Source organism: Cyrtonyx montezumae, unplaced genomic scaffold (assembly GCF_038088225.1).
Source record: "Cyrtonyx montezumae isolate F1298 unplaced genomic scaffold, pur_monq_1.0 scaffold_10, whole genome shotgun sequence".
NCBI lineage: Eukaryota > Metazoa > Chordata > Aves > Galliformes > Odontophoridae > Cyrtonyx > Cyrtonyx montezumae.
Window position 1 is genome coordinate 7,896,353 of NW_027071826.1, and position 26,823 is coordinate 7,923,175.

The 26,823-nt window shown below is 43.3% G+C and overlaps 1 protein-coding gene across 4 annotated transcripts; it reads right to left on the reverse strand.

The window, feature by feature from the left end:
* Window positions 1-5,285: 5,285 nt before the first annotated feature.
* INF2 (inverted formin 2) lies at window positions 5,286-25,947 on the reverse strand. Of its 4 annotated transcripts, none has more exons than XM_065749457.1 (22): window positions 25,548-25,947; window positions 23,970-24,085; window positions 23,369-23,528; window positions 22,610-22,643; window positions 21,445-21,586; window positions 21,189-21,330; window positions 19,787-20,731; window positions 18,834-18,979; window positions 18,686-18,747; window positions 17,967-18,069; window positions 17,796-17,881; window positions 16,981-17,081; window positions 15,710-15,780; window positions 15,483-15,590; window positions 14,525-14,595; window positions 13,812-13,932; window positions 13,154-13,318; window positions 12,890-12,992; window positions 12,187-12,345; window positions 10,442-11,167; window positions 9,204-9,263; window positions 5,286-5,769 (listed from the first exon to the last, which is right to left on the reverse strand). In XM_065749457.1, the coding sequence occupies exons 1-21, from the start codon at window positions 25,942-25,944 to the stop codon at window positions 9,205-9,207; spliced, it is 4,017 nt and encodes a 1,338-aa protein (XP_065605529.1). In that variant the 5' UTR covers window positions 25,945-25,947; the 3' UTR covers window positions 5,286-5,769; window position 9,204. The 4 variants fall into 4 exon arrangements, with proteins under 4 accessions (XP_065605529.1, XP_065605512.1, XP_065605521.1 ...); XM_065749440.1 differs by having other exon boundaries at window positions 9,204-9,260; window positions 25,548-25,943; XM_065749449.1 differs by lacking the exon at window positions 9,204-9,263 and having other exon boundaries at window positions 25,548-25,943.
* Window positions 25,948-26,823: the final 876 nt, after the last annotated feature.

Below are 26,823 nucleotides of genomic sequence, written 5' to 3' on the forward strand. Positions count from 1 at the left end.
ATGAAAGCAAGGTAATTGCCTGACACCATTTAGGCAACTCAGGGAGTGGAGACTGATTCAATTTACCATCCTAGCTCTGACGATCCAGTTGAAATAAATTAATTTGCTATTAACTTTGATGTTGTTTTCAGTGCTTTGTTTGAGGACTACCAGAATATAGGCTTTCATTTCTGTTTGCTTACTGATGCACTGAAAACATGCACGCTTCTTAGCTCAGAAAGATGAGTTATGTTTTGATAGCCTAGGATATAAGCTTTTAAGTTAGGTCCAAAAATCTGCTTACATCTGTGTCTTGGGCCACATTAGTGCTCTCACTTTTTTTTTCATTTTTAGCATTGCTGCTGGGCTGATATGGACCTATGTTACCAGATAAGAGTTTTCTTTCTAACTAGAAGTTCTCTTATTAGTTGCTACTATGCTAGAAGTGGGGATTCCGATTCACAAAACCTGATATTTATCCTTGTAACTTATTCCCAATTTGAATATAATTTGAAGTTGATTAAAAACACTGCATCTACAAACTTTCAAGATAACTATCAAAAGTATAAGCAAGAAGTCAACTTCTGTAGTGTGAGATATTTTACAGGATACGAATATGTGCTGTTCGCTAAATAGTTAAAAGTGAGCTATAAGTCAGCCAGGGGTAGTGTCAATCACTCAGTCATGCAGGACTAAGGTCCTTCACAAGTACAGAGCTATTGTTCATTGCCTCCTGATAGGCCATGCTTGCTGTGGTTTGGATTTGGGTTCCTGATTGCAGTAAGAGAGTTGTTAGGTCCTATTCTCCACTGATGACTTTTCAACAGGTGTAATTTATCCTTGATATTTAAGATTGTTAGTGATAAAGAAGTTAAATAAATTAGAGATCTAAAACCTTCTTGCTCAAATAATGTTTATTTAATATCTTGTTGTCACAAGGGTTCCTTTCATCTACATTCCTACAGTTTACAAGGGTTTTCTCCAATCTGATTTCTGATATTACAATTATATACTTCCTTTCAACTCTGTCATAACAAACATGTTTTTATGTTACTGATTTTATTTATGCATTATTAAAATTATTTCTTTTGTAATATCGTTAATCAACAGTTGTTGAATTGTTTCAAGGGATACCATTGCTTCTGTTTTACAAATGGGGAAACTGTGGCATAGAGAAGTGACTTGCCTGTGGCCATGGCTGCCAAGTCTACGTGCTTGATGCTTGTAGGCTCAATCCTAGTGATGGAGTTAACAAAAACTTCTCTATGGGAACTGGCTGCACTTCTTGGCAGCTGGTAGAAAGATATGAACCTTGGGATCTGCTGTGGGTGGAGACTGGACTAGCAGCAGCTGTGGATAGCTAACACTGAGCAAGACTGTGCTACGAGCTCTGAGCTGGTCATTGTGTGCTGGGACAGAGCAGTGAGGCACTTCAACCAAGAAACCATGTGATAGGGTGAGAAAGGCCTGAAGATAGGAGAAGATGTACTGCAGCACTAACTGAGGACTTGGTAGTGAGTGGGGATGTACTGTTCAAAATGAAAGGGAATTTTAGTAGTTACTTTAGTTGGGGCTTATATTTGTGAAGGACTTGTTGACAAGATATAACAGCCCTAATCTTTAGATTTTTCTAGATTTGGGATAGGTCTTGGTTTGGAAGAGATTACTATATTAGCTGTCATTTGATCTAGTTGAGGTTATGCAGGTAGATGTGTCTCGTGGAGATCAGGATATCACTTTTGTGCTCTAGACTTCTGAAAGCAAATAGAGCAGCTGAAAGTACCTGGAGTAAGAAAAGTCCTTCAGTACCCTTCTTCTCCCTAGGATCCCTCCTATTAAGGTGATATCTTAGAGAAACAAAGCATTCATACCCATAGAGTCTGAGATTCAGGATGGGTTTGAGGATTGCCAATGCGATGAACATACTGCTGTTTTAGGGGTATATCTTTTTGAGCATTATCATACTGTTTCACCAGAGACACGAGTACACACTTGAATTTCTAGAATCCTCCGACTCCTCTTTTTTTTTCTGAACTACCCTGTTTCTCTTCTATCTATTTCTAAATCAAGAAAATTACAAATTTATTGGGAAGTACATTGGACGTCATTTGTCCAAGCTCTTTCAAAGCGTGACTGTCACCACCACCACTAGAAATCAGCTCAGTTCCAGTTTGGCTGAGCCTGAAAACCTTGAAGAACAGAGATTGAGATGTGGCAGTGTATATAGGAAAGGTCTGTTGACCACAAAGAACAGCCCTTGAATATTGTTGCTATACTGGGTTTTGTTTTTATTTCAAAGCAGACTTCTGGATTTCAAAGGATTACAGCAGCATATGTAAATTTTTTTGCCCTTTTGCCTGTGCAGCCTCTTTTTCTTTACTCTGGCTGCTGGATTTGGTAATTACTTGTCAGCAAATCATGGCTAAACTCATTGCAGGTTATAAAGCTGTTTAAGCACTACACAAGCACATCAGCTTCTGCATACTGAGAGCTAGGCAAACCAACTGTAAGTGTGATGTAGGCGTCAAAAGCAGTGTTGATGCTAGAAGAAATCCTGCTTTGACAGTCTGGGAGTCTATCAAAACTGACTTGATAGGAGCTGACTGTCACAAGAGATTTTTCCAACTTTTGAGTCATGTAGGCTGAGTCTGCTTAAAGTCTCCATTAGAGGAGAGCAGGGCTCCTGCTAATTCCTGCTGGCACCTGGCTCTGTGAGAACTGTCACGCCGAGTTCTTGCAGAACTCTACATCCCACAGAAAAGAGTCTCTAATATGAAGTAACTGCTAGATCAGCGTGGATGAAAGAGTGAATTAAACTGAGTGCTGAAAATGCTGATGAACTTGCAGTTATCTGTGGAGAATCTGGTATTTAACATTTGATACATGCTCTACACTTAATAGTTGGAAACCTTTTTCTTTACAACAGATCCACGCTGCCATTGCAAATCCTGCGATGCAAGACTGTCACTATGCTGTAGTTGTGAAGTCACTAAGGAGATACTTGGGGAGGTCCAATCACTATTGCTGCCGAGTTTTTAACTCTCTGTAGTCAAATTTCTGAACACGACAAAGCTGTTTTTTGTATCAGCGTGATTGTGGGGTGACTGAACAAAACATGGTTCATGATGGAGCTGGTCTATGACTGTATTTGCTTTCAGAAGAATTAGTTTAACAGAGCTCCAAGACTATCTTGTTGCCTCATATTTAATGACTGTCACTGCTGCCATATTTATAGATTGAGTGAGCTAGGATTGGTTCAGAGCTGGTTTTATTAAACACCAGTAAGCTTATATAGATAGTAAGCTTGTATATCAAAAGTTGTATGCATAAAAAATTCTAGAGAATAATAATTCCACAAAATAAAGAGACTTGTCAAGAACTTTGACTTCTTTTATTCTAAATTTTGAAACATTTTCAGTAATTAAAACAAACAACAACAAAAAAACCAACAAACCAACCGAGCCCTGAAATTCCAATTCCAACCTTTAAAACATATCCACATTTTGATGTGAAGTACTTGGAAAAAACTTCTGCAGATTTCTTCCACAATTTCATTTTTATCATACAAACAATGCTTATTTAAGGAATATGCAGTTATTTGACAGCTAGAAACTTCTTGTGCTCACAGGCTGGTTTACATAATGGACTCCACGTGCAGTTGCTGTAATATAACCACAAGAATTATCCTCTGAGGTCCAAATGCACTGTTGGCTTAAACGAACACATAGCTGTTAAAATAGCTGCAGGTTTCATTGCTTTTACCGACAAGTGATTTGGTCTTATGAACAATGACAAATCGTCTGGATTATGAACTTCTAAAATCACAAATAGAGCAAAACTGCACATCTCAGTTGAGCATCTTTCTTTGAGCTGCTCTGACTCCATCCCCCTGTTCTTGCTAAATAATCACAGTAATGGAAGCAGAGCTGCTTTGGAGTCATACATTATAAATGCTGTGCTTTGATCTGTGGATTGGGATTGGATTTGAACAATTTATTAAAGTTCTCAAAAATGGCTGCAGGACAAAGAACCAGCAGTGGTTCAAAATAACCAGTTTCTCCATAAAAGTTTGAAGGCAGTGGAAAGATAATGCCAAATGCCCTCTCTTTGAAGGCCCCCAGCAGGTAACTCCAAAAAGCCTTGCTTGTTCCCAGATACTGACAGCAATTTTGTTCCTATCGATACAACAGCGGGGTGGGATGGTGGAGGCTGGCTGCTCACTGCGAATCTGGGCTGCAGGCTCCTGCAGGCAACATGGAGGAGGCAAAGCTGCTGGGAAAATGTTTGCTACTTGGATTTTTGTAGGCTGGAGTCTACTGTGAGAACAGAGAAACGAGATTAATGACAGCAAAGACTGATTCTCGGGTGATGCACTCAAGAGACTGGAATAGGGGAAAAAAAGGAGAAAACTGTAAATGCGACATGATGATTTCACGTGTCAAACGTGGGCTGAGTTATCTGGTTTTGCAGCTTGCTTCTCCCGGCCAAGAGCGTGAGTTCAGCTGCAACAGGGTTGTCCTGCTCTGCAAAGCTTCCTGAGCTGAGTCTGCCCACGTACCTATTCCAAACACATCTTTGATTTTGTTAACAATTCTCATTAACAATGCTCGGGTTAAAATAAACCAGTGATTTACTTCTTGGCATAACCTCTACCTCAGTCCAGCAGTCTTCAATGTTGCAAGGATGTTGCTATTCCTATTGAGCAAAGCAAAATAAGGTTTATCCTGAATATTAGTCTAGACACAGCGTGTTACCATATAAGGGCATAGTTCTTAAATGTAATAATCTCTTCCACTTGATTCACGTTTCAGCACAGTTATCACACCATGGATTCAACAAACATAGATCATTTTAAATTGACAGCTATGTACAAAACTATGGTACAACATTATTACAAAACTTGAGAAATAAAGCTCTGAATCTTTAAAAACACAATACTGCACATTCCCAGTTTCAAAGCAAAAGTAATGTGAAAGTATATGTTCTGCAGCTTGAATGCAAAGCCTTCAGAGTGCAAGCAGCTGAGAATGGTATTTAAACCCAGAGACTTACTACAGGATGAGCTGAAAATGTGTTAAATGCAGTACCCTGGACAACATTTTTTTTCTTTTGACAGTAACTGGGGCCCTGCTTCTCCAGAAGCTTATATATGTAGCTGCGCACATGAGATTACTGCAGGACCACAGCCACACTTCAACTTAATTGCATGTAAGTGTTATCTGGGAGCCAGATGCAGTTTACGTGGCCATATGTTGACCAAAATGAATACTTCTGTTGTTCTTATAATTGTTTATAATTCTTATAAACCGACTGTGGGTGATGAGATGAGGGATAATGCTTCCCCGTGTGAGGGCATGGCCACTGTGGACTCATACCCTCAATTTGAGGCACTGCTATTTTTAAAATTTCTCGAGGGCTGAATGCTGGGACGCATTCTGCCATTGTGTTAAGAGGAGTTTGGCCTAAGAACAGGGATGTTGGGTGTTAGGGATGGAGGCTGAGAGGCCTGCACCTTCCCTGCTGCTGCATCAATCTGGACCATGTCCCCACAGGCACCAGGGCATGACACAGGTCGTGTAAGGCACGGGCTGAGGGTGCTGAAGCCTCCATGGTGGCTCTTTGGGCCTTTTGGCAAAGGGTAGAAGGCTGCATCAGGAGGAGCGTGACGTCCAGTCAGGGCAGGAGGCCTTCTGGTGATGCAGAGCCTGGCTTCTGAGAGGCTGGCTGTGCTCTGGGGATGAGTTAGCGTGTCTCCAGGCCTCCATTATTTCTTCTGTCTTGCTGTGATGCCTGTAGAAGGAGGGGAAAATACAAACTGCAAACTGTTTGCACCTCTAAAATGAGAGTGGTCTCATTTGGTGTGTGTATGGGTTGTGATACTAACTGGTTTTGAGTTCCTCAGGTAACTTAAACTTCTAGCACTGCCAGTTTTTATGTATTTGAGAAAACCCTTGCTCACATTTCCAGGACTGATACTGATGTTGAAGAGTTTGGGCAGCTCTGCTCTTGAGCTAGGCAACGTTGAGTCTTGTGCTTTCCAAGCAGAACGTTGGTATATGCCACTACATAATAAATTGCTGAACTAATAAATCTGGACATTTATTTTGTTTTGTCCAGGGGACATTTTAACTAGTGCTTTAGGTCTGGGTATCATTGTCAACTGATGTAAAATGAAGTCTGTGTGTGGCATTTCATGCAATTGAAGAACATCTCCAACCTCGTCTGAGAGATGCTACTGGGGAACAGAGCTGGGTCACAGCCATGAGCATGGGACTTCAGAGGGCACAAACAAACTTTTGGTCACAGCATGATAGAGCAAAATGTGTATATTGTGCCTTTGCTGCCCGACTCACAGGTAGGCTCCCATCTGGGAGTGTTTCCTGAGGGACTTATGGCTGTCAGAAGGAAAGAACTGTGCACTGTCAATTTTAAACTCCAGTCCCACTCAATATCTGAAAGAAATACCATTTCTAATGATAGATGTGATGGCAAAGGCTGTACAAGAAGACAGCCACTACCTTGATCGCAGGCTGCAGTGTTTGAACACTTGGCCTATGCTTGCGGTTTGGTTTATTCTTTATTTTCTACCAAATAAATCAAGTAGGTTTGTTAGCAGAACTGCCAGAGTCTGGCTGCTTATGAACTTTTGTGCTTTCAAGTTGAATTGTGTTTCTGTTTGACCTCTGACTGAACTTCTTCCTACAGGGAGTTTGTATGAGGAAAAAGTTTCTCAGCATGAGAACAGCCAAACATGGAGTCTGGCTGCACACAGATGTTGTGCTGTCTCCACATCCCTGTTGAGTCCCTTGTTTGGACTGGAGACCTCCTGTATTATCCCATAGATGTGAACATTTGTATGGAGAGATTCCATAGGCCCTAATATAAGGGAACTCAAGCAGTCCCTCCTGTGTCCAGACCTTCGTACAGTGCCCTCTGACTGTCAGCTTTTGTAAAACATTCCTTCTTCAAGCTCTTTTTCAAATTTGGTTGGAAACGTTTTCAGATGTTGCTGGACACACAGAAATGGAAGGTGACCCTCGGTACGCTGGAGGTAACATGAAATACCACTCTTTGGGTAAAAAAGAATAATGATGTTAATACAAAAATTGCTGCATAACAAGTTATGGCCAAAACAAGAGATCTGAACAGCTGAATACCTAAGTCCTTATACAGTTCTGAAATATTATTTCATAGAGTCACAGGCTGTTCCTGGTAGATCAGATCCTGTCCTTTCTCTGTTGCTTTCATAGAAACTCTAAAGTAATGGAGGGTGTAGGGAATAAGGAGATGTAGCCTTTATCACTGCAAGTGCATTTGTATAAGAAGGAAAATTCCTACAGCTTCACTTCAACCTTGCAAATTCTAGCTCTGGGCAGAGAGAGAAATATCCTGTACCAAGAGTGTGACCAAGAACTTAAAGGTGCTCTCTGAAGAAAAAAAGACAGGGTTATAAATCAGGTGATTCACGCTGGCAAAAAGTACTCAACTTCTTTTCCTGGGCTCTCCCATCTTTGTAATGGGGAGCGCTTCAGGTTTACTAAGGCTGTCAAGAGAAACAGGCTTAAGTTGCATTTGGAGGAGGAAACGCCATGACTACAGAATAAGAAAAGCAGAGATTTCATTTCCTATGGCCTTTCCAAATGACACGGGAATGAGGGGAAAAAGGGAGCTGAAGATTTCAAGTGCTGCTTTTCCACTGCCCTTGCAGCAGTGAGCACTTCTGGGCGCTGGTGGCATCTCAAGGATGTGCCTGACTCAGTTCCTAAAGGTGCTGGTTTCCCATGCATTCCTCTTTATTGCTTTCCTGTCTTCAGAAGAGAATTTGAAGCTGTCTGTATCTCCATTTGATGAAAGAAACTTTTTTTTTCTTTCAAACCTGCAAGCTAGAATCCCTGTGCTTAAAACACACATAATTGGAGTTACACTGGTTACATTGGTTCCAGCTACCCTCGCTGTGCAGTATAATCATGGGTCCTCACATGTTTCTTACCTGTGCTTTGCTTCTACTATTTTCTGCTCTTGTAAATCTTCATTAGGATTTTTAAACTGCAAGTACCACTCCCCTTTTGCCCTCAGCATAGTCCTGAAACATGGTACAGAAGGGGGCAAGAGGAGGTGGCAGCATGGAAGTCAGGAATATTTTCTCTCATTCTCTCTTGCTAACAATGATGCTTCAGTGCAGATACAAAAGCAACCCTATGTGGGAATCCTGCAGAGCTTCCTATGTTCCATGCCCCCAGAGCTAGGATTTCCAGGCTCTCATGGGGGATGCTGAAGAATAAACACATTCCTTTCAAGAAATGAAAGAGTGAGAGATCTGACATCACTGATTCAGTTTGTAAGAGGTGCTCATCAGGATGGAAAGGAAAGTAACTATGCAATTTCAGTACAGTGGATGTTCTGATTGTTTACTCTTCCTGTTTTTCTTTCCATTTGCTATAAAAGCATGCAAACTTCTATTTATGAAAGTCTTGGCCTGAAACTCCTAGTTTTCTCATGATGGGCAAGTATGCTGCCCATCAGAGAGAACCTGGATGTACCATGATCCTGTATGCGATTTTTTTCAATGACAAAAGCCAAATCACCTCCTCCCCCTTGTCCCAGAAAGATGCATGAATGCAAATGAGAGGTGTGCATGGTATGTTTGCTCCAATGCACCACCTCGTGTGCAGTATCCTTGAGAAACTGAACTTGGCTTTGAGTTGGAGCTGGTATCTTGTACCAGTGTGTATTTGACCCTGAGCCCAGTGTTTTATTTTTTTATCCAGATGCCTGTACGTATATGATGCTATAGAAAGTGACTACCCACAAGCAAACCAAACGTAATTCTTTGCAGGAGGGAGGTACTGAAATTGCATTTTTACAGTTTTTGAGAATAATAATGGGATCAAAGCAGGGACTTCGTTTATCACATGAAGCTGGATTCACATGGTTAGCATAGTGTCTTTTAATTATCTGCAGGGAAAGGCGATTGGCTGCTGCTGACACAGAGGACAGACATGTGGGATGTGACCTAGTGTTGTGGGGAGATCAGCACTGACTCCACCCAGCACAAGATCAACACCTTGGTCAGTGAAAATCAGAGTAGCAAATTTGTTTTAAATGTATTTGTGATTAGACACAAAGACAAAAAGCTTAGCTGATAAGCTAAATATTGATTAGGTCTGTAAAGTCCGAGGAACTGGGGTTAGTTCACATACAGATGCCTTTGCAGGTTTACATACCTCATTGTACCACACAACCTTTTTTTGATTTATAATCTCCAGAATCAGTCTCAACCTCTGCTTTTAAACAAAAGAGACACACTAAATACATCTGATCATGGCAAGGTAAATGTAACAACAGGGAACTTCTTACTATGAAAACACTGTCCAGCAGCAGAGAGGTCCTTGGATGCCACCCCTGGATGACCAGGGAACCCCATGGCTGTTGTGGGGTTCATTACAGACACAAGGGAAGTGCAGTGATGGCTGGGAGCTCCCTTCATTGCAGCTCCTTCTGCTGCCTCCAGGAAGGCAAGTTTGGGAACCACTGCACTGGGAAAACACTTCTGTGCCTTGGTTTTAGCTTGGGGAAGATGCACGTTAGAAACATAAATACTTAAACTCCCAGGCTATATTGGCACTATGAAAGTAAGTTTCTCCATGGCAGATAATTAGCCCATGCTATCTCTCTCAGTATTTGGTATTCAAATACTCCTTTACTTTCTGCTCTTCCTTCCTTGGCAGTAAAAACATTCAACACTGATAAGGAGATCCTTCCATCACTTTCCTGCCCATCTGCTTGACCACAGAAAACAAGCTTTGGACAGTATACTGTATCTTTCTGAATGCTGACAGAACTACGTGTCTTCCATATGAAGACACCTCAACTTCAGGATTTAAGTACCCAAACCCAAAGGTGTCTCCAGATCTGTGGAGTCTGAGTGAATTGGACCAAGGAGTCACCTGAAGTGTACCTGGGGCAGATTTTCAAGTTACTGCAGACAAAGTGCTCTTGTGAGGGAGCTTAGGAGAGAAAGTGCTGCTGTTTCCTGGCTTTATGCATTTATAAGTAGTTGAAAGGGGTGATTGCTGACTAAGTATCCACTATTAACTGCTCTTAATCACAGCTCTGGAGTCTAATGGAGCTCTTGTTTGCACATAACCATGCCTCGCAGCTGTCTTTAGCATACTTGACAGATGTGCTTATTGCCATCTTTACTATGCATAATGGGCTTTTTAATTATTGATTCATCTTTACCCATTTATAAACTACTTATAAATGTCAAAAGAATGAACCAAAGAATGAACCATGCTAAGATTTTTTACATCTTTTTCAGGATAGAAAAATAATAGCTCCATTAAGACAAAAGGCTTTCTAGGGATAGCAGCAGACCTTGGATCCAGGAGGAACCAATGCCTACAAATGTACTAGGAGGTCCCCCCCATTTAACTCCGTGCCTGAGGACTATATAGGCTACCTGAGTAGCTTTTGCTGTGCCTCTTCTTCTTTCTCCGTTTCCCAGATGTCCTCTGCTTTTCCCTGTCAGTGTGTGTTTCCCCTGGAGGCAGTGTTGCCGAACAAGAAGAGTCGGTGGCTGGCTCCTCCGAGAAGGATTTCTCTTGGGAAGTGTCCAACAGCGAGTCTGTACCAGGGTCTTCATTTTCCTTTGCCATCTCTTTCAACTCAGCCTGATGAGCAACATCACAGGGAGCGGATGGAGCACTGGGATTGCCTCCATTCTGGCTCAGCTGGGTGTCCTGAGCCAGCTTGCAGCTCTCCAAGCCATCAGCTGGGCATTTGTTGTCTTGCTCTTCTGAGATGGACCCATTGAGCTGCTCTCTCAGAGCAGCACCAGAGCTGCTGCTCACAAATGTTATATTGGCACCTATGTTGGCAGCAGAGAAGGAAACAGCACCGCTCCCCAGGCCTGGCTGGAGGCCTGCCATCCCAGCACCCTGCCCAGCTCCATCAGCTTCCACTAAGTTTACCAAAGGGCCTTCTGTTCTAGATCCTGGTGGCAAATTTCTTTCAGCATTATTTTCAGGTAATGCTTGGTTTGGAGCTGAGGCATCTCCAACATCTCTATCCATTTCTGGTAGGGCAGCGGCTGAAGATGGAGTGCTTTCTAAGGGATGACCGTTGTTTTGCTTGGATTTATCATCCATCTGCTGTCCTCCTCCTTGTGGATCCTTAACGCTCTTCCCTTCAAACAAAAAGCACGAGATCAGCCATATATGTAGAGTTACATCTGAGAACAACCATGGTCTTTCTGGCACTGGGAGAGGCTACAAGCTCACTGCTGCCTGCAGCAGTTTCACTGCCCCTAAAACAGCCACACTGATGAGTTTATATTTGGACTGGATTATTTCAGTGGTCTTTTCCAACCTTAATGATTCTGTGATTCCATACAGGCAGCACCTTTCCTCCTACAGCCAGAGTGCCTTCCTTAGCGCTCCCACCTCCCCTCCCATTGCCTCATGTGGTCAAATCAGTGGGACTGAAAGGCTCTACCTCAGCAAAGGGCATGAGAGCATGCCCTGCTGTCAATTGGTTGATGCCCATGGAAGTCCCTGGACTTCCACAGGGCGTCTGAAAACCTAAATCAAGAAGAGGTCCTGAACCAGCTGGAACTGCTGACTCAGTCTGCACGAGCACTTCAAAATTTCCTGCTGGCTCTCACAAAGCAAGTTTAGGAGAGCCACAAAGTCAAGCTCTACCACACACCAGTGCCCTTGGACTGTAATTGTGCATTGGTACTTAGGTCATGAGCCAAAAAAAGGCTAAAACCATGGTCTGTCTGCTAAAAAAAAATCCACCTGGGTGAATGGCCTCCTCCTGCAGACTGGGTTTTCTAGTCCTATTTTAAATGCTGCTTTAGATTCCAAAGTGTAGACAGAGACAAGATACAACAGACTACAAGATGAAAACAAGCTGTGCTAGGGAGATTTGATTGCATGAGGGGACAGGTGGGGATGACATTTGTGCCCCACCAGAAGAGTCCTGAGGCTGACCCATGGACTGTGTCTCTCAGAAGGTTTATCAGTCTGGGCACTCCTGACTGTCAGCAGCTCAGGGCTATTTTCTCCTGTCCACGGCTCTGCTGCACAGCCTCCTTAAATAAGATGCCCCAAATGCTGGAAGGCTACTTGCTTGCGTGCTAGGCTCAGACCAGAGACAGATGGGAAGAAATAGCTGCAGGTACAGTTGGGTCTGTGTCCTTACCAGACTGGCTCTCCTCTGGGATCTCTGCAGGCAAGGTTTTAGGAAGTGCATCCAACTCATGTCTGTTCTTCGTCTTTCTCAGTGTGAACCCTTTCCTTATATCAGCCAGCAGCGCATCGATGACGCAAACATCCTCCTGCTTCACCAACCCCTTCTTAACTGGGACAGAGAGAGACAGGTGGTAAATATGCCCCTGAGAGGAAGGACCCAGACCGCCCAGCAGTGCTAGCACTTGGGATTGGTACTGCTTCCCTGGTACAAACAGAGCATCTGCAAGACTTCGGAGGTGTCTGCAGCCTGTGGTAAACTGCAGTGAGGCTTTTGAAGGGCAGGTAGAGACTTTTTAGGGGAAACATCTGTCGTTAGATTTAGGATTCAAAAAGTTTGTTTAGAAACTGGAACATTGGAAATAACTGAAATGTTTCAATTTTACTTTTGTCTTTCTCCTATTGAGTCAGCAGAAGTAAAAATTACTGTAAGTAAAATTAACTTCTGTGCCCGGCTGCCACTGTGAAAAGTCAATTTCTAGCTATGGACAGTAAGATACCTAAAAGCCTTTAGTCAGCTAGCACTTGGAAATTCAGAGAATAAATTACCTCTACTGGTCATTAAGGCAGGACCAGCAAAGAGCTTTCATCAGCTCTTCCAGTCCTTTTGGAATTGCAAGTCCACCATTCTTTTTGATGCCCTTTCAGATACTCACTGACTTTTCCATTTTCTCCCTTCTGTCTCTTCCCTTCTTCTTCTTCCAGCTGTTTCTTCCTCTTCTCTGCTTTTGCAGCTTGTTCTTTTCTGTCCTTGTTTTCCTGCAGTTAGGTAACAGGGGCATGAGAAGGTTGGCTAAAGGTCTGCTAGGAGAGCCAATGAAAAGAAAGACAATATGGAGATGGTGCCTGTCCCACCCAGGTTTGTTGAAGTGGAAATACACACCACTATGATGTGTTCATCTTTGTATGCAGTCACTAACCTTCAGAGCTCGGATGAAGAGATCTCTGAAGGCCTTCATGGTGCTAAATACGTCCTCTAAGGACAACTTGCCTGGGTCTTCACAGAGATAGTTTGCAAGTTCTTCTCTCTTCCTGTCAATAGTTTCAAAATCTTCTTCCAGTTTTCTGGAGGCATCAATACTATCCTGAAATGCATTTAGTATGCACAGTGAGACACCATCCAGAGGGTAACAAGTGAAGTGCACATAAAGAAAAAGGATGTCAACATAAGAAACTTGGAGCAGAGCTTTCAGGGTGGGAAGAAATGAAACATGGCCTTTGCTCCTGGTGACTGGCTTGTTCCAGTTTGCAGGGGTGGTTTTAGCAACACACAAAATGCTCAGTGCAAAGCTTCATCCCAAGAAAAGGGGTTTACTCCAGTGACCTGCCCAGAGGGTGAACACATTGACTCAGACATAGTGAGGAGAGGCAGAGTAGGGAGAGCAACTGAAGCAAGGCTTTAGGAAATGGCCTCACCAAAGGTAGGTAGGTTTGCAGCAAACAAACACCAGTGTGTTGTGTGGCATTACAGCCAGTTTCCAAATCTGAGAGCACATTTCTCACCCTCTTGTGAGCTACACATAGCATGCTGGCTTTGTGTGTGTAAGGTGGAAGCTATAAGGGAACTCCAAGACTGACCTGGATAGGTTTCTCATACTGTTGTTTCACGTCGTCGTTTGCTGATGAGACCTTTCGCTGGAGCTCCAGCAGCTTTTTTAAATTGGCACTGGACTCCGAGCGTATAATATCAAGATTAATTCTGAAATCACACAGATGCTCTTTGTTAGTTCTCAGTACAGCATCATGCACTTACAAAAAAGAGGGCAAGGCTTAGCTTGGTTTGGTTGTCCCTCTGCTTTCCATGTGAGCTTGAACCCTCAACCCTGTACAGCCTGAGCTCATGAACAACAGCCTTCTTTCACAGCACTTATGGAAAGATGCTCAGTTCACCTACAACATCATACACTGAGTAGATGAGCACCCAAAAAGCCCACCCAGCGTTATCTCCATCCTCATCACTCAGCATCTGCTCAGTTTCCCTGGCCAAAGGCACTTCAGAAGCTCCTGCTACTGCAAATGCACTGCAGATTGTGGGAGGGCCCACGAGGCAGTATTAACTGCAACTGCATTATGCACTGCAAATGTCAGCCCTAAATGGTGCCAGCTATTGAACCATAATATATTAAAGAAATGTAAGCACTCACCAGCCAAACCTTTTGGTTAAAGCTAAGTAAGATGCCATCTTGTTAATATGCTGTACCAGCTGTGGGTGTCCTAATTTCTGGTGCACTGTTGATATGCATGGGATTTATTTTTGTTTTTCACATGAAGGAAGTGACACACAATCTTACCCTGCTGCTTTTGAAACATATTCAAGGTCCTCTGGCAGTTCCAGTAGGTCTGTGTGGCTGTTTTCTACTTCCTGAAGCAGAAAAGAGAAATGAGTGTTATTTACTGAATAACACAAGCTGAGAGAGGAGGCAGTACTCTGAAGGACAACTGCACCAGGTCCTTCTTCTGGACTCCTTTCTGCAGAGCCGGAGAAGGACAAACATACAAGAGATCTGGATGTTTAGAAATAGGCATGATTCAGAGCAAATCTGACCTGCTGCTGTGCTCTCATCTTACCATGCAGGGAACTTCTTTCAGCCTTTCTCAGATAACTACTAGAGGCATGACTGTGGGCTGATGCAGTCTGATAGTTCCTACAGTCCCAGGAGGGCTTTAAAAGGGCTTGCATCTTACTTGGCTCATTTCTTTCATGGTTACATTTGCTGAAGCTACTGTGAACTAAAGAGGAACTTAACCATGCATAACTGATGAATGAAGGTGGCAGAGCAGAATGTGAAAAAAAATAAACAGCAATGCTGGAAATAAGAAAGCCATGGGGACTTAGTGGGAATTTGAAAAACTCAGACACAGCCTGGTGAAGAACAGAGGGGCCATGACAAGGCAGAAAAGATGAACAGGTACAGAGCTGCCAGGATGGCTTTGGTGGCCACAAGCTCTGTGGTTTGCAGCTGATGATGAGCAGAGACTGCGTAAGTATGAACAAAGGAAGTTCCAGCAACTGTGGGGAAAGATGGTGAAGGAAAGAAGGACAAAGCTATTTAAAAGAAGGAGCTCCCTGAGGGCCAAGTAGTGCCCACAAGCAGTCTCCACCAGTCTAAGAGAGCCAACGCTTGTAACCTGTGGCCAGCTGGGGAAGATAAGAGTGTTCAGTTAATTACATTAACCAAATCTACAGTAGGAGGAATGGTTCACCAAGATAAAAACCCTCTCCTTCCCTTCTGCCCAGGACTGCAGTACCTCCAGAATATGGTGGAGCAGTGTAATGCGGGTTTGGTTTGCTTTGGTTTCGGTTAGTTTGAGTAAAGTGCTGATTTTAAACCCATCAGCGTCGCCTGTGTGACTTCCCTACAAGAAAAAAAAAAAAAAGACAGATGTAACTCTTGTGTCCAAATTACAGCCTCAGATGTGAAGAACATCCATATATTCTGTTGATGGGTGGAGGACAAGCCAAACAAAGTCCTTACGTAGTTCAGAAAGTTTCCAACTTTGAGAATCAGTTTACAAAAGAGTGGCAGACGGTGACTGGTCAGAAGATCTGAAAAACATAAAGGGCTTTTAAGGAAATGCCTCATTTAAGCCAGAACATTTTCTAAATTGGATAAAAAGCGGGATTCTGAGTTCCAGCAAACCAAATCTGATTTTTCAGGTCTACAGCACAATGGTCCACACTGCAGAGAAAATGATTGTAAGTAGATTCAATCCCAGTAGCTAGCCTTACTGAAAGTTTCTGCTCACTTATATTTACTTCTTTATTCACATCTGGTCTTTCATTTCTAACAGAAAATGATGTGGAGCTGGACTCTGATCAATTGGAAGTACCTTGGATTTAATCTGGAATAGGGGAGGGTACAAGGGTTCCAACTTAAATCTTGCAAACTCCATTCAGCTGTGCAGCAAAGCCAGTTCTGACAGTACTCCAACTACCTGGCAGCTGCTAAAACCAGACACACTCCATCTTTTCCTGGTCTCACATGGTGAAGATGCTTATCAGGCATGAAGGGTACAGTCCCTGGCCTTGCCCTTACAACAAGGTGCTGCAGAGAAGTGCTTTCCGAAGCACTTTTTGAGGAACAGCTTTAAGAGGACAAGTTGGCCCCAGGGAATTTGGGGGGGGGGGGGAAATTTATTCCAGCAGGCAGCTGTAATTCCGGCTGGAGAAGCCTACAGCAGGAGCTTTTTAAGACAAGCAGCATTTGACAAGAAGTGCTTTCAGCAGTGAGACCTGAGATTTCTGCCACAGAAAATAGAGACCTCTTGCATATTCCTCCATGTATTCACAAACTTGAGCATCAGCAATTCATAGCCCAAAACAACAAACTTCTAATTACTTTTGTAGGCAGGGGAAAAAATAAATTATCACTGCTTTCTGGGGTAAATCTGGGGTATGCTCTTCTGGGAGGAGAGCAAATTGCTGAGTAAAGATCTTAATGTAATGAATTATCTCTAGGTTCAGTTCTTTTGGAAATTCTGACAAGCTTCCAACACTTCACTGTTGAAAGTGGTTCAGAGGAACATCAACTGTTACAGAACAAGAGGCCCGAGGCTGAGGGAAAATGACTTTGATAATAAATGGGGATACCCAGAACTGCATCTTGTACTCTGCAGTGAACCAGTGGAAACGCTGCAGAAAAGCTGTGGTGATGGGGAGACTCACTCCAGAGCTATTGAGGGTTTTATGGTGGCTTTACAGTTGGCTGTTTAAAGTAAGATCCAGAATTAAGGTCAGGCAATTTACCTTCGCAGGCTTTCCGGATGGCTTCAGCTTTTGGCTGAATCATGTCCAGAACAACAGTAGTCTCTTCGCAGATCAGCATACATTCAATCCGTAGCTGGTAGCTAAGGATAGAGATTAAAAGCTTAAAGACACCACAGCCTTGGCCACAGTCTTTCCACATCACCTTTAAGCCTAGCAATCTCACAGCATTGCTGCCTACCACATCCACATCAGACAAGTGCTTGTGGGGTGCTGCCACTCTCCACAGAGACCAGCCCTTGGCCATGTGGGGAGTTTCTGATGATGCACTGTGATCAGCAAAAAGAAGACTGACAGAGGTCTGAGATATGGGTTGCCCTTTCTTGGCGTTGTGTTTGGCTTCTCAAGTTCAGTAGGTTACATGACCTCGTTGGGCAGGTCTGACCCTGTGTCTGGTCCAGCTTCTGCTACTTTCAGGACACAGGAAACATTTCTTCTCTGAAAGAGTGGTTGGGCTCTAGAACAGGCTGCCCAGGGAAGTGTGGAGTCACCTTCTCTGGAAGTGCACAAGAAGCATGGAGATGTGGAACTGAGGGGCATTCTGGGGATGGGTTGGACTAGGTAATCTTAGTGGTCTTTTCCAACTTTGATGATTCTTTGATTCTATACTTCAGAGGGAGGTGTTGTAGCAGTGATACCCTTTCATGCAAGATAAAGAGGAAGGGATGGCTAAGGTGGAACTGGAGATTGACCAACTGTATCTGTCGGTATTTGTGAGATTCTAATATAGAAATGTGATCTTCCCGAAGATAAACCCAGAAAAAGATTGGGCTGACATTGACCAAGAACATCCTTACCTGGGAATCTGAAGGAGGAGAAGATAAAACTGATCTGCGTTTGCTAGCTTCGACTTCTCTTCTTTGAAGGCCTTCAGGTTTTCTATCTAATGAAAAATAAAGAATCAAGACTGTAGGACTTCACTGCACCTTCAGCTCTGTGAATCAAGGGTGCAATTTTTCTCTCCTGACCTCATGTTTTTCAGGCAGCAGCTTCAGCAGCTGCTTTAGAACCTCAACGTCAAACTTGGTCCGGTCCCCATTCTGGACCATGGCAGCCACCTCTTCATTGGAGCTGCAGAGAGAAGCACAGGTAGCAGTCACCCAAATGTTCCACAACCATATACTACTGAGGCATGTACTTGTACAAGCATTCTGTGCTTTCCCTACTGAGGGTCACAGCGACAGGAAAGGAAAGATACATCCCAGAGATTAACACAGAACTGGGAACTGGAAGAACCGGATTCAAGTACTTTTTATGCACAAAATTTGCTTCTGGCCCTGGTCAAATGACTTAAGACTAGAGATCAATCTTGCAACTCAGATACCTGTCTCTGTATATGTGACTACCTTAAAAAAAAAAAAGAATTCTTATTTTCTCTCTTGGTCCTACTTTGAGTTTGAAGAATTTGACTTTCAGAGGCATCTCACAACCAAAGCCACATAAGAGTCTGTGCTACAACTCTATCAGTAAAATAGAGTCGTAACACTTTATGAAAAAACACAGTTGAACACCCAAGCCCAGTATTTTTAAAGAGAGTATTTGACAAACTGTGAAATAATCAAATTTTACAGCAACACAAACTATAAAAAGAACATTGGCAAAAATAGATTTCTTGAGGACTTTACAGTCACAACACACAACCTACTCAAAGTTTTGTCAACTGTCATGAAAATTGGCTGTATCTTACCATTTAAACTGCTTCAAAAATATGTTCAAATTGAGACTTTTCTTGGAGTCCAAAAATGTGATCTTCGTTAAAGAAAAAGAAGATATTGCTTATTAGATGAGCTGTCTGCAGCAATCTTTACTCGAAAGAATGAGAGCAGCCCCCTCACCTCCTTCGGCTCTGCCTTCACTGGTGTGGCTGTTTTCTCCTTAGGGGTTGGTTGTGGAAAGCAAAACAGCTGCTCTATGCTTGTGTAATTGGGCTCTATGGTTTCCTCACTGCTGCTGCTCACTGAAGCCCACATCGAGTGACTTTCTGAAAAAAAGGCAAGGGATTAAGACCGGCTGCAGTGCTGAAAGCTCCTGGCCTTTTGGGCAGTCTGAGTTGCTAGAAGGGAAATTCCTCAGAAGATGAATTAAATGAGAAGAGACATATTTTTGATTTTGTAATGTGTTACGCTGGCAATAGAACTGCTAAAATAAATCCCTAATGCACTTTCTTAAACCTCTTCTTTCTTTAAAAAACAAAAAACATCACCCAAACTTAGCTGCAGAAAGCTCTACTGAAATAATCCCCACAATTAAAAACGTGCCTTACTTAGACTTCAACTATGCCTTGCTTGTTTCGGGCAAAGCCAACCTTATTTGTCCTTGCTTCCTCTCATATTTCATGTTCCATTTTGGATCTGTTAGGAAAGGGAAATGTGACCCAAAAATCAAGAAACAAGTCAATACTTCTCATGTCTCACCAATTATTTCAATGTCCTTCCTGAAGAGTGAGCTGATCACGAGCCGTACTCTTATGTATGACTTTTACATACTCAGATTAGAGTCTGTTGAGAACTCAAGCTTAAGGCATGTCAAGGTGGATTAGGGCAACCTTCCTATTCTTCCTCCTTCTTTAATTTCAAATGCTTTCATCTGTAAAAGATCTATTCCAAGCTATTAATTTAGTTGCAGTGATTATTATATTCCATGCTGCTGCTCTTTATTTAAGCTCAGCATGTAATGGAAATTAGGAAAGTTCTGTATCTAAATGGAGTCAGCTAAACCCGACAAACTCAGAAATACCACTTTTTCCCCTCCTATAAAGTAGTTGTGACTTTATGCCAGAAGCACCCACCTCTCACTACATTGGAGGGCAGCTTCTGCCAGTTTAGCTTCTTCATTCTCAGTGTTGGTGTCTTCACTGCCTTGCATGGAGGCCTGATGGAGCCGAGAGGGCAGCTGAACTGGGAGGCCACAACAGCTTCTATGTGATCTCCTGCCATGCCAGGCAGTGGTGGTGGAGGGGGTGGGATGCCCCCCATGCCAGGCAGTGGGGGTGGAGGTGGGATGCCCCCCATGCCAGGCAATGGGGGTGGAGGTGGGATGCCCACCATACCAGGCAATGGGGGTGGAGGTGGGATGCCCACCATACCAGGCAATGGGGGTGGAGGTGGGATGCCCACCATACCAGGCAATGGGGGTGGAGGTGGGATGCCCCCCATGCCAGGCAATGGAGGTGGAGGTGGGATGCCCCCCATGCCAGGCAATGGAGGTGGAGGTGGGATGCCCCCCATGCCAGGCAATGGAGGTGGAGGTGGGATGGTCCCCATGCCAGGCAATGGGGGTGGAGGAGGAGGGATGACTGCCATGCCAGGCAATGGAGGTGGAGGAGGAGGGATGCCAGGGAGTGGTGGGGCTGGTGGCGAATTCATGGAGGCTGTGGGGGCTGTGATTGCTGGGCTAGAGGGCAGGGGTGGAGGTGGTGGGGGTGGTGGGGGTGGTGGGGCAGGAGCAGCATTGGGTGGAGGGTTAGAGGTCTGCAATGACGTGAAGCAGGCTGAGAGTTGTGAGGATGAAGTCTCCTCTTCACAGGCTTGTGGCCCTGAAGGAGCTACTGGTGCCTTGGAGGGGTTTGGTGATCCCACCAGGCCCTGAACTGCACTCGTGCATGGTTCTAGTTCAGTCTGGATGCCTCCATTTGCATTCCCAGAAAGACGTTTTTCAGCTCTTTTTTGCTTGTTTGGATGTTTCTTGATAGATAACAGCCTCTCGATTACTTCTTCAACTGTGTTTCCTTGGACTGAAGAAATAGGTTGAGGTCAGAGAATAGGATGATGCCCAATGGATTGTTCATGCTATTCAGTTCCCACAGACCTGTAACTACTAAGCCCACACCCTGGAGTCATTTTACCCAATGGTGTTTTCAGCTTATAGTGAAATTCTTTTTCACAGTATTGGTTCATACACACTGTTTTGAACATGCCTGCCAGCAAGGCCAGCCAGCCCCAGTGGCAGGATGCCAATGAAAACAGATTCTCTTTGACTGCCATGACCCAAAGCTCACTACAATGCCAGGGATTAACCATCAAAGCAAGATGGTGAATCCTGAGCCCAATACTAAACATGACTACTGGCACCATTATGGCTGGAGCTTCCCATGAAAACATGACCCTGTGCAGCAGGTAATAGTTTTGTCTCTGCAAACAATTCACGGAACAACTTTTGTGGGCAATGGGTTGGATGAGGGTCACTCTTACTGTCATTGGCGAGCAAAAGGGCTCTGTTCACTACAGCATCCAAGGACTCCCACAGCAGGAGACTGGAGTGGTGCGATGGTTCCAAGTGGAGCAAGCTCTGAAGGATGGACAGCAGCTGAATGGAGATCGGGGAGCGGCTCACCTGGAAAACAAGGCAGCTTTCCATCACACCAAGTCCGTGAGCCAGACTGGTTGCAAATAAGTCTGTTAACTTTGCCACTGTATGTCTTTTCACCCCACATGAGGGCCTACTTACCTTATTGAAGAGAGATGAAAAAACCTCATGGTGATCATTCATGTTTATCCCATCACATATCTTTAATAATTCCTCATCATCTTCAATCTTGAACTCTTCAAATGTATCACACTGGATAAGCAGATCTTCCTCCTCTATGTCTCTAAAATATGACAGAACTCATTTTCACTGGAGAGCCCTTCAATGATTTTCAGATAATTATTTTTCTTTAAATGGCCTTTTATCTCTTTGCCTCTCAGCTGGTTCATATTGGAAGTGCCCAACTCTACCTTATTTATAGAAGATCAAATGCCATCAGTGTAACCTTTCTCATACTGAATATAACTCTTTGTATAGTCAACACACGGAAATGAATAGGACTATTCATGGAATAATCTGGCCCAGAGTATGCTTTGTATGGACTTCTCCTGTAACAACAGACTGGCATTTTTACCTTTTTTGAAATTGGGCTGTCAACTTATTATTTTTTTTTTATAGTCAACACAAACATTACTTAAAAAAAACCAAAACAAACAACTTTTTTCTATGCTGTTCAAAATTCGATTAGAAAACAGAAAACATTCTAAAGTCAGGTCTTGTAGCACTCTTGAGAGACTCGATGCAGGAGAACTCTACTTGTGGTAGTTGTCAGTATTGCCAGACCTTCTCTTCCCTAACTTCTAATGGTTTGGATAGAGCAGATCCTGGTACATGGATAACTGCAACTTACATTAAGTACTCTAGAATCATGGGTGCTCCTGGTAGAACATCATTTTAAAATTATGAAACTCTGAAGTCAGATATACATTAGAAAGGTGTCATACCTGCATGCTTCTAAAACAAACACCAGCAGTGAGGGGCTTGAATACAACAACTGCTCAGTGAGCCCACAGCATCACTACAGGGTAGGTCTGAAATGCAGCCTCAATAAGGGCATTGCTCATCTGTGCTCTATCTGTACAAAAGCCTCTGTCAATGCCATCTGCAACAACACCTGTCCTCACAACACTGTGGTTGATGAAAACACCCTAACACTGGCCTGATGTCTCCAGTTCCATGTAAACAGTGCACAGCTGTGTGGTCCATTCCACACATGTATACCTCACACAACTGAAGGCTGCCAAGTATTAAACTTTCAGAGCTGCATTACTCATTTATATAAGAAAATTTAAACAGTGATCCTTACCTTAGCTTGTCTAAAATATCCAACAACTGAAGCCCTGGGAGAACAAAATATATAAATATATTACATTACAACCTACTTGGCACTGATCTGTTATGATCATTACATAATGTTACTCTCATAAACACTTTTTGCAGAAGTAAAAATGGAAGCTTTGTCTGTCAAAGTGAATTTCAGCTGGATCTGTAAGTAGGTTCATTCAAGAACTGAAGAGACAAGCAGCTCACATCTGCAGCTGAGTGAGCCACTGAAAACCTCCCTGGGGTTACAGAGGGACAATGGCATTTCTAGGGCACAAGTCTTCTCATTCCAAAGCAGATGTCTAAAGTAAGTCAGATGGACTGTGTGATCAAATGTCCCTTTTTTTCCACAGAACCTAGGCTCACCAGCACAGATGCGCACATTATATGAGGTGAATCCAAACCTCATCTCCTTTTATGATGAATTGCAATACAATGAAAAGTGGCTAGTTATAAAAGTGGGTTTAAGAACACCAAGGGGTGGTGGGATGCTAGAAGAGATCAAAGCTATGGGAAAGCAGCAAAGTTACATACATCTGGCTAAAGAAAGGTTGATGAAGAGAATAGAGAACAGACAGACACACTCAAAAATAGGAGTCCAGCTGTACTATTTGCAGTTTTCGTCCCCAGCCCTCTTTAATCACCTCACAGATACATCTGAAGATAAAGCCATAAAACTGCCCTGTGCTTGGCCATTGATTTTTTTTTTCTGGAAAAACTCAGGTGCCACAAATATCCTTACCTATGAACTCATTTCGGATCTGTGTTCTTGTTCGTAGATCTTCTTTCCCAAGTATGATGGCATTGATAGCACTCAGCAGTGTCACCATGTATGGCACATTATCTGTGTTGGACAGCTCATTCATTATGACACTGAATCGATACTGCTGGTTCTTCACATTCTGCAACACAAGTGACATTTCTGTTTAGACAGTTCTGTAACATCTACCTCTTTAGTGCAGGACCTCAACTAGGGTTACTGTCTAAAAGCAGCACTCTTATCATGGAACAGTGTCTGGTCAGCAGGGGACATCTGTAAAACTATTTCTGCGACTCTTTCTGCTTTCCGTTAACAGATGCACCTTCTAGGTCTTGTGACCAGTGAAACCAATGGATGTGGCATTATCTACTTCAGCACTCCGGTAGTGCTTTTCCTAACAGAAAGAACATTCTTATTGGCAGTCCTCTGCCCAGAGACAGATCATAGACCAAAGCCTCTGGGCTTCTGCTGGCCAGGACAAAATTCCTACAAATTCCTTTGTAAATCCCTGGCTCTCTTACCAAAATGATGAAAAGTGACCTTCACTCCAAACCCTTTTCTCCTCCTGCAGCTCGAAACTTGCCTTGTAATGGTCCAGGGCATCCAAAGCCAAACCATGGCCATCTGATGAATAAATGCACAGCGCAGCCAGGAGTTCAAATACTTGCTTTTTCACCATAACATTAGTTGTGTCAAGTGCTGAAGGAGAACAAAACAAAACAAAACATTTTTAAGAGCACAAAGTTCTGAATCTCAGTGTCTTCTGCTACAAGGCTTATGGCTAGTGGCAGGAGAAAACCTGAAAAACTGCAGCCAATACATGGAAGACAGGAAGAAAAATATCCTCATTTATAGATGGCCCATTCCAATAGCAGTGCTAGCTCAGTTACCCCACTGGCTTTTTGGTGCTGCATGTAGCTGTTTACCTCTTCCAAGTACCAGTGGAAATGCTGTAACAGCAGCCAAGATATCAGCACTTGCAATTATGCATTTTATTTCCAATTTTCACACATGAGTGTTTTCTAGAACAGCAGATGAACCATTTTCCACAATTAATGAATCTTATTTTTAGTGCAGAATCACTCAACGTGCATATCAAACAGGCCAATTGTTCTCTCCAGTCCTCATACATTCCCTTTTCTTCCATTACTTTCTCTCTATGAGCCCTTCGAGGTGGACGGCAGTGGATTAGGCTATCTTATTTTTTGTTTATTGGCATACAATGAAGCCAGACTGCTGAGAAGCCCAGGATATCCTGTTGTCATTCAAAGTACAATAATGCCACACTGCTTAAAAAAATACAGCATAGAAGAAAAGGAAGAGGACTTGAAACTACAGGGAGGAACAAACCATCTTTCAGATTAAATGCATTTTAGAGCTATTAATAAGGGTATGCAGGTGCAGCTGTGATCTCAGCTCTACAGAGCAACAGATAAGTAATCCTCCCACCCCCACTGTCAAGAACTATATTATCAAGCCCTAGGAAACACCCCAAGAAGTTTTCTACCAAATGAATGGCAGGAAATGTTGAATGGTATTATATGCCATTTCCTAGAAGGAAAAGACTGGGCAATATGGAAAACGGATTATCTTATCACAGAACAGTTTGAGTTCAAAGGAACCCTTAAAGGCCATCTAGTCCAACCTTCCTGCAATGAATAGAGACACCTACAGATCAATCAGATGCTCAGAGCTCCGTCCAACCTGACCCTGAGTGTCTCCAGGGATAGGGCATCCACCATCTCTGTGCACAACCTCAAGTCTAAAGAACCTCTTGAGTCCAAACAATTCCACTCTCCCTCCCCTGTAGAGGCTACAAGTCTCCAAGCTCCCCTTCTGCTCTTGGGCATCACAAAGACTAATAGCAAATATCTGCTGAGAAGCTGGGTTCTGGACTTCTCACGATTGTGTATGGCTAAGGCACTGCTTATTCCAAGCTTCTCATGAACTATGAAGACATCTGTGTGAAAACGAGCCCATCAAAATGGTATTAAGAGACAAAAGCAATGTCATTTCAGAACAGACTTATTTTTAAGAGAAATTAATTTCACTAATTTGCAATTAAGTTGCAATCAACAGCTTTCAAGAAGCCTGGTGCAGGGTGGGAGGATAAGCGACAGAAAAAGCCCATGCTCTGTGAGGCAGGAAGATGTCTCCTTACCTTGGAAGAGTTTTCTGACATAGCCCTCATTGCTCACAATGTATTCAATGCCTCTGTGGGAGTTCATGACTGCTCTCACACAGTTAATGCAAGTGAGCTGTAGCAAGGCATCGGAAATCCTGGCCACCCCTCTGCCAGACAGCCTGTCCAGAGCCTCCAGGAGGAGGTCCAGTCCACACAGCTCCAGGAACTGGACCATCCAGGCATCGTCACTGTTCTCCAGACGTTTCTTCAGCCCAGAGTAGTTCACCACTGATGGCATCTGCAGGAGGCGGATGCACAGCTCTGGCTCTGCATTTTCCAGGTTGGCCTCTGATTGGTCGGTATCCTGGGGCCCAAGTTTCTCCTTCAGGGCAGCCCATTTCTTGTGGGCACCTTCCTTTTTGATGGACATCATGAACTCTTGTCCTGAAAGATAAAGAAAAGACAATGTGAGAAGTCCATTTAGAATGAGTTCCAACCCCACAGCAGCAGTGTTTTTTCTCCTAGAGTCAGGATTTAAAGCACCACCACAGAAGGTTCCTGCTCCTATGCCAGCTCTCCAGCATGCCAGGCACACACTGGCATCAGTTCTCTGTTGAAGAAACTAAACACATTCCCTCCTTAATGACACACATTATATTCAGGCCCTGAAAACTCTGTAAAGAAACTCTTAGCACATCTAAGTCAGTAAATACAGCTTTAAAAGTAGCCAATTTCCACCAGTCAATAGCCACTACCTATTTTTGTGCAGTGAAAGGACAATATTGGAAGCAGCATTATCAGCTCTGAACTCCTTATGTCCATTAAACCACTTTGAAATCACACTGCAGTCGAAGTGCTGTGCAGTTTCTAAGTATTTGTAGTGGGACATAGAAGTCATTTGAGCATACCCTGTTCATATAAGCATCCAATTACCTTGTCATTTCTCTCTTGCTTTTGTTTCTTTTGAATGATGCAGAGGTTAATTTTATAACACTTACTTAATCTCTTCCCATCTGCTGTAACAGCAAATACGTTTGCTAAGTGTGGTGCTTGTGTGTGCTAATGTGAGACCCCAACAAGTTACAAGCAGAGGGACTGCAGGGAAAGGCTATTAAAACAGCAGTACAGCTTTTTGGAGATGAAACACATTCTTTCAAGGTCCATCTCCTATGGTCTGTCTCAGTAACAAGGAGGGCGAGGAGTTGATTCATCACTGAGAATGATCAAAGCCAAGTCAAATTAACCCTTTACACTAGATTTAATGTTTGAACCAGGATCCTCATTTTTCAGATCCTTGTTTTTCAAAACTAAA

What these genes read in the sequence shown, in the direction of transcription:
- INF2 (XM_065749457.1), bottom strand. Translation starts at nt 25,944, where the DNA reads ATGATGTCCATCAAAAAGGAAGGTGCCCACAAGAAATGGGCTGCCCTG. An exon ending in CCTTTTGCTCGCCAATGACA is followed by an intron (nt 20,732 to 21,188) that starts GTAAGAGTGACC and finishes CTATTTCTTCAG; the next exon opens with TCCAAGGAAACACAGTTGAA. An exon ending in GGGAGAAAATGGAAAAGTCA is followed by an intron (nt 12,346 to 12,889) that starts GTGAGTATCTGA and finishes TCTCTGTCCCAG; the next exon opens with TTAAGAAGGGGTTGGTGAAG.